Source organism: Carassius auratus, chromosome 14 (assembly GCF_003368295.1).
Source record: "Carassius auratus strain Wakin chromosome 14, ASM336829v1, whole genome shotgun sequence".
Taxonomy (NCBI): Eukaryota; Metazoa; Chordata; class Actinopteri; order Cypriniformes; family Cyprinidae; genus Carassius; species Carassius auratus.
In genome coordinates, this window is record NC_039256.1 from 15,253,019 (window position 1) to 15,260,451 (window position 7,433).

The 7,433-nt window shown below is 36.1% G+C and overlaps 1 protein-coding gene across 2 annotated transcripts; it reads right to left on the reverse strand.

Annotated features, from left to right (window-relative positions):
• Positions 1 to 1,298: 1,298 nt before the first annotated feature.
• On the reverse strand, positions 1,299 to 6,968 carry LOC113113780 (AP-1 complex-associated regulatory protein). Of its 2 annotated transcripts, XM_026280258.1 has the most exons (10): positions 6,640 to 6,967; positions 5,636 to 5,684; positions 5,510 to 5,536; positions 5,398 to 5,423; positions 4,812 to 4,908; positions 4,494 to 4,592; positions 3,784 to 3,851; positions 2,880 to 2,953; positions 2,659 to 2,766; positions 1,299 to 1,773 (listed from the first exon to the last, which is right to left on the reverse strand). In XM_026280258.1, the coding sequence occupies exons 1-10, from the start codon at positions 6,708 to 6,710 to the stop codon at positions 1,493 to 1,495; spliced, it is 900 nt and encodes a 299-aa protein (XP_026136043.1). In that variant the 5' UTR covers positions 6,711 to 6,967; the 3' UTR covers positions 1,299 to 1,492. The 2 variants fall into 2 exon arrangements, with proteins under 2 accessions (XP_026136043.1, XP_026136044.1); XM_026280259.1 differs by lacking the exon at positions 4,494 to 4,592 and having other exon boundaries at positions 6,640 to 6,968.
• Positions 6,969 to 7,433: the final 465 nt, after the last annotated feature.

A 7,433-nucleotide genomic window follows, 5' to 3' on the forward strand; every position in this document is an offset into this window, starting at 1 on the left:
AGGCATGAATGCATTCAATAACATCCGGATTATCAAAACCAGAGGTAGCATATGAAGATTTATGTTTCACCACAAAGAATGTTCCCTCTTTAAGACCCATTTTGTCCAAGAATGCATTTGTGAGAATGAACAACAGGCTCATTTACTAGCTGTTTCCAAGAAGCATCCACCACAAACCCTTTAACCCACAGACATCAGGCAGACATGTAGTTATGTGACCAATTTAAAAGCACTTATGGAACTTAAATGTGTTCCAACGCATTTTATCCTTGAGGCAATATTTCTTTAGAGAAAAGGTCTTTCCCTTAAAACTGTCAAGTGTCTCATTCCCTGACAGTCACACGTTAAATGAGAGATGGCCGTCTGATATGACCCATCACAATAACCATACAAATAAAAACACAGGATGGTTCTTAAAAAAAAAAAAAACAAAAAAAAAAATGGATATTGAGAAATTTCCCTCATCTTCTAAAATTGCACTTGATTCAGTTCCCCGATGAAAACTTCTAAAATAAGGCTCAACTAAATATTTTTCTTTGTTTTTTTTTAATCACATGAAGTATTTCCAGAGTTAATTTAAAAACTCAACCCAGTTACCAAACGGAAATGAATATAAATAAATCACAGATGAGTCCAACAACCCAACACAGGAGCAAATTAACCTGTGGAACACAAATCCTAATGAATCGGTGACCTAATGAAGTGAATCTCATGAAATCTGGTCAAGAACAGGACCAGGTCATATTTCATCCCAAATTAAATTAGATCTTGCATAAAGAAAATGAAGTCTTTGGTTAGGTCCATTAAGATTTAAGAATTACAAATTTGGACCACTGAATTTGTTTCCCACCCAGATTTATTACCATAATGTCAACCTAATATGCCATAAAAAAAATTAAAATAAAAAAAAACTCTTATTAGAACTCAATGGCTACCAACAACTGACAGGTTAGCAACATTCTTCTAAATACCTTCTTTTTTCCTATTAAACAAAAGAAAGAAACTCTTACAGGTTTGTTACAGCATGAGGGTGAGTAAATGATAACAATTTTCGTTTTGGGGAGAACTATCCCTTTAAATTGAGAAATGTCATGCTTAAATGTATTGTAATGATTTTCTTTTGCCAATTTAAAAACAAATAAGAAACAATTGTATTAAATAACTGAAAATTCGAAATATAAAATCTCAAATTAAAACACTGACTTCATTACAGTAATTATATTTATATAAAATATATATATATATATATATATATATATATATATATATATATATATATATATATATATACATATGGAACCATCATGACCAGAATTTCATGGCATTCAAACATTCATGAACCCATGACCAAGTTGAAAATATGAGGCATTTCTGTTCCTTGTTATGAATTAAGTTTTCTGCATTAGGTTATCTGGACCGTCTGTAGTCATATTACACTGAATCTGAATGAGGCATTTGAAGTTGCTGTAGTCTCACTGTCTCTAGCTGTAGACTATCTCTCCTGCTGTTGGTCAGAGCTGGCCTTTTGCTCCGCCTCTTCAGTGGGTGTGTCCACTACTGGATTAACAAATCCCTCAAAGTCTTCATCACCGTGGTCACCGCTGTCCTCTGCATGTGCGCTGACAAAGTCGTTCTCCCACTCCAGAGCGTTGGAGTCCTCCGAGGTGGAGGTGGGGCCACTGTCCAGCTGTTTCCCACCGGGACGAAGGGCTGCACGTAAAATGTCCTCCTCTGTTTTGGAACGCTCCCATGCAGGACCCATCCGATTCATTCCTGTACAATGCCACGTATTACTCAGCTATTTAGAATTTATGAATTGCATATTAGAATGATTTCTGTAGGGTCATGCGACACTAGAGTAATGATGCTGAAAATCCAGCTTTGCATCACAGGAATAAATGACACTTTAAAATATATTACAATTGAAAATAGCTATTTTCGATTGTAATTATACTTCAGAATATTACGGTTTTATATAATACAAACACGTTTTTATAAAAACTGTACAAAAGTATTTTTAAAATATTTGAGAACATTTCAAATGCTCACAAAATCTTGTGTAATATTTAATACAGTTTGTTCATGTTGCATTGCTGTTATAAGACAAATGCTGATTTCATAAGTTAATTAATAAAATGTTACATTTTGCACCAACCTGTGTTTTTAACATCACTTATATATTCTAATAAACTATTCATATTTTGAATTATTGACATGAACATGAACTAAGATAAATGCTGCATAAGTACTGTTAATGTCAATAGATATGCACCAACTGCAACTCAAAACTATTTAATTATTTTTAATGCAAAATAACAAAAAAAAGTAACCTAGCAAATTATTAAACATTACTGATCCTCCACTTTGGACAAAGTTAGATGTTCTCTCACCGGTCCGGACCACTAATGCAGAAAACTGGCTAATTCCGGTCCTTGGCCAGTCGATCAGTGCATCTCTACACGTTAACTAATGTAGTTAACCAATCCCAACAAATAAAACCATAATGCAAAGTGTTACTGAAATGTGGAAAACAAGTGCTTAGCCAGACCTGACTTGGAAGTGGCATTTAAAGCTCAACTCAAACTGGCATGTTTTGACTTGACACTTGCATATAATAAATGCTAACTGAAGGCAAGAACGTTCAGTGAAGTGACTCACCCTCCTCATCCTCCCACTCCAGGTCCAGTGAGGTGGCATCAGTCTTACTGGTGAAGTCCCAGCTGCTCTCTGTGTTCGGGGTCACCACATTAGTCTCAGAGCTGAGTCCTAAACACACAGAAAAAAAAAGATCACATTTCAGCATTTAGAGATTAATACGCTTTCATTTAAATTCGTGTATTCTGTAATATTTTAATTGAAATGTGTTAGTGGGAACTCACTGTTACTGCGAAACGCTTCAGACTGAGCCTTCACACTCTGCAGGTAGACCTCAAACTCTGCATCTGAAGCTTTGCTGCAGGAACACACACAGTTACATCAGCCATCTGCAAGACTTCTGTTATCACCGTAGATCTACTGTATGTAGTGGATAGCATGACAGTATTATGAACCACTTTACAGCAAAACTGCAGATGCGGATGATCATTCTGGTGCAACATCACTGTGATTTTATCAATTCCTAACAATTAAAAAAAACACCACAAGAAAGAACCACTAGCACACTTTAATTTTTTTGTGTGTGAGCTGAACCACTTCAAAATGATTCCCTACTGAGATTTGGAGTTAATATTTTAATAAATTAACAACCGATCCACGAATCTCGGTTGACATGATGGTAAACAACTAGATATTTCATGTTTTTTCATGTCAGAAAAGCTAAGGTTGCGATACGGCTTAGTGTGATTATCAAATCCCAAAAGGGTGCGATTTCATTAAAAATATTTACATTTTTTTTTAAAGTCAAATATTACAAGTCTGATATTTTTTTTGTCTCTTAGTATTTTTTTTATATTTATTAACAGTATTATCAGTACAAATAATAATGATAATTATTTATATTATTATTTTATAGCCATATTGATATTATAAATCACAACATTTTGGCCAAATTGTGTAGCCTTACAAACAAGCACAGCTAAACTGGGAGGTATTTATTACTATTTATAACTACCATTTCAAAAAGTTGCTAGTAGTTAATATAATACTTTTCAAAAGGTACTAAAATAAATATACTAAAACATAATATTAATTCTATGTAAAGCTCAAAATAAAAGGATGCTGATTTTGAAGAAAAGTCCAATTTCATGTGTTTGCAATGCAATGACACTCGTACGTTATACTCACGGTTTGTGCCGAGGGTCATTGCTCTCTGGTTCTGATCTGGGTTTGGTCCTCTGCAGCGGCTGCTTTCCCTGAACACACAACATGTTAAAAATGACCACTGACTCACTTCCTCTAATATTTCACCATGCACTATGCTATCGCTCTGATTTTCAAAAAAAAAAAAACTGTTTGTGCCAAAGTTTAGTGCCCTACTGGGAAACAGACACCAAATGCAATATTAGCAGATGGTCAAACACACAAATCATGGTAAAAGCAACATAACAGGAAATAAAAATGAACAGAGGACATGAGGGCAAATTAAGAAAAATGCTACTAAAACAGGAGGAAATGAGAGATGTGTTGTTTTGTTAATTTTAAGTGGAGAAGGTTTTCTTGGAAGCAGATCGATTTTACTTTTATCTGCAAATAAGTGCCGAGTTTATTCAAAAGATGCTGATCAATATTAGATGATGGACCAACGTTAAGGGCCTTCAATCCTGTCTATAACGATTCATTGCAAGTCATAATCTATATACAGCACATTTCAAAGTTGAGTCGAATTTTAACCAAAAAAAATTAAATAAGAAACATGATATACAATGCATAGCTTACAGACTCAAATTTTGCCATTACACAGAGCTGAAGGAGTGTCATAAATGAAAGGGGTGTGCCTGAAGATCAGTGGGCGGGGTTAAGAGAAGGGCTGGGCGTGCTCAGTACGAACGCCTCACCTCCTTTAGCTTTTGTTCCTTAGCGAGCCGCGCTGCCTCGCGCTGGGCTGCAAAAACAGCTTCCTCTTCTAGCCTTAACTTCTCCTCTTCTGCCACTAACTGGGCAGAAATCACAACAAAAAGGGGAAGGTTAACTAAACTCAGAAACAAAAGCAGGGGTGAAAAACCAAAGCAATGGAACACAAAAAAAAATGAAAGCATAAAACTCAAAAGCTCTAACTTAAAGGTAAACATTGTTTTGTGGCAACATGCTCTGAACTGGACTATTGGAAAGTCATCATGAAACTGATCCATTTCCCATATGATGACCTGCTGTACCTCTGCTTTCAGCTTTTCATCGATCAGCGCCTGTTTGTCTGAGATGGCAGCGTAGCGATGCTCCTTCAAGTGATCAATCTCCTCTTCACTCACGGGTCTGGACCAATGACAGAAGACAGAGTTGAGTACACAGCCTCCATCAACCAATCAAAATGCTGATCTGAGAGGAATGCGACTAATAACAGTTGTAACTTGTTCATAAAATGGCTAGTCTTTACTATCTACTTAGGGTCCCATTGACTTCCCTTGTAATTTATTTGTTCGTGAATGGAATTCAATGGGACCCAAAGTCATTTAATTACCAAAATATCTTTTGCATTCCAAGTTTGGAACAACATGATGGGGAGTAAATGATTCATTATTGGTTGGATTATACCTTTAAGTGACATTTGGATACAGTTTGCAATACATTGATAAAACAAAAATGAATTCACAGTCCTCAAATTTAGACTCAATACTCTCTTCAAGTGTTCATTATGCAGCAAAATTAGTATTTGATTATGATGAGAACAAGATCCAGTGCTAAAAAGCGTTTAGTAACCTAAAACTAAAATACAGATAAAATAACCCGGATTAAATATCATACCTGGGGCAACTTTGTGAACTCTCACCCTGAAAAAGAAGACAAAAGTGTTGGCGTCTAAGCAAATGAGGAATATTGTTAAATCGTGATTGTGGTTCTGTCAGTTTGTCCTCACCTCATCGCTCTCCACGAGGTTTTCAAACTGTAACCAAATGTATAGAAGTCACTCAAACTGCACAGTGATTTAATTTTTTTTTTTATTAATTAAAAATCTGTTTTAAATGAATTATGGTGGCTGCACCTCAATGGTATAGTGTTCCCCAGCTGTGCTGCTTCTGAAGTACTTTGATCTAATGTCAAAAAAGGAATAGTTAGTCATCAGGCCAGGCACGTTACATATGAGGTAACATTCACTTCCTCCTGGGAGAGTGTATTTAAACACTTCAAAACATGATTTAAGTAACAATACTGTCCAATATCATCATCACTTGTAGCTAAGATTCTGAGATTCTATTCTGATGGAGACTCTCAAAACTATACTAGTAATGATCTAAGACTCTACAAAGAACATTCAAAACTATTGAGTGTATAATGTATCTGGTTCTATTTTAGATCTAATTTATGGAATCTGAAGACACGCATGATGACGACGAGACTAGCGTCCCAGGGCGGATTCACAAAAGGACTCTGGGCGTGGTCCTGAGATCAGACATCAGCTAATGCGGAAACTGGAGTAGCACTGATGAATCTGAATCATTTAAGCGAATCGGTTCGTTAGAACATATCGTTTCGAAAAGGATTTGAATCATCGCTCAAAACTTTGAAATTAATTCGTTTTGTATTATATATATATATATATATATATATATATATATATATATATATATATATATATATATAGCAAAAACTAAGTATGTGTTGTTACATACTTGATCACAATAGGAGCCACTTAATTCTTCCAAAGAGTGAAGTGATTCTCAAACACAATGCGAATCGACGAATTCTAATAATTAGAAAGAGAATCATTTCCAAAAGAACAATTCGTTCTTGCAATGAACATCACTAATGGGACTGCTATCAGTTACTTTCTACGAATACAATCTCTGCGAATTTAATGTAACAGTAAAGTTGTATTAACGGTTTTGAGTCAATTGTTTTAAAAAGATCTAGGGTTTCTCAGCTGTTAACTGGCTGTTCGGTTGTTTTCCAATGAAATGCACCTGACAGCCGGCGAATCATGCCGCCAAAGATCACAGATACCTTTCTTTTTCCCACATTAAATAACACTCCCCATGAATGACTCACCCTCCTCCTCTTTGTATCCTGTTTGCTTCCCTTCTAAAGAGCCCAAAACATTGAGCCCAGCAGTTCCCCATGGCATGCACGGATCAGGTGTATGTATCAGCTACTCTTCCATTCCGGATCCGTGTCCTGCTTCTTTGCGCACTGCTCTGGACACGAGGACTTTATTCTGCATGACTTTGAGCTCTGGCACGCGACCGGTTCGCGCAGGTAAGTCACCTGTGGACACTTCGCTCTCGCAGCGGCATCATTCATCGCCCATGGCTCGCCTGCTCAGCTCTGGCCTAAAAGCCTTTATTGTATCTTCTTCCTGACAACTCATACATGTGATTAATGTTTAAACTACGGCAAGTCGCGAGGGTCAAGTACTGTAATGACGCGACCGAACACTAGGGGCCGACAGAGATCATCCGTACTTAAAATTACACTGGGTACCTGAGTTCCATCACCAGTGCCTCCCCCTTATGTCACTTCAAATCTGTATGACACCTTCTGTGTCCTTTCTGGATTTCCTTTCTAGAAATCCTACTGTCTGTCATATCGTTTACCTTTGACTAAATTTATAGTATAGAATGGCCATGTAAATATCATGTAAATAAATATTGCGATCCAAGCTTCATGCTCCCATTTGACATAAAAAATGTAGGAAGTTAATGTTTATTTAAAAATAATAATAATAATAATAATAACAACAACTTCTAATTTAAGTGAACTCAAAGCAATTTTCACATAAACTCATTATACTAAATGTCATATTTACCTGTGCCCTTCAGGGAAAATACAGAAAAAAGTTATCA

What these genes read in the sequence shown, in the direction of transcription:
- LOC113113780 (XM_026280258.1), bottom strand. Translation starts at nt 6,710, where the DNA reads ATGGGGAACTGCTGGGCTCAATGTTTTGGGCTCTTTAGAAGGGAAGCA. An exon ending in GGGAACACTATACCATTGAG is followed by an intron (nt 5,537 to 5,635) that starts GTGCAGCCACCA and finishes ATTTGGTTACAG; the next exon opens with TTTGAAAACCTCGTGGAGAG. An exon ending in ACCTCGTGGAGAGCGATGAG is followed by an intron (nt 5,424 to 5,509) that starts GTGAGGACAAAC and finishes CTTCTTTTTCAG; the next exon opens with GGTGAGAGTTCACAAAGTTG.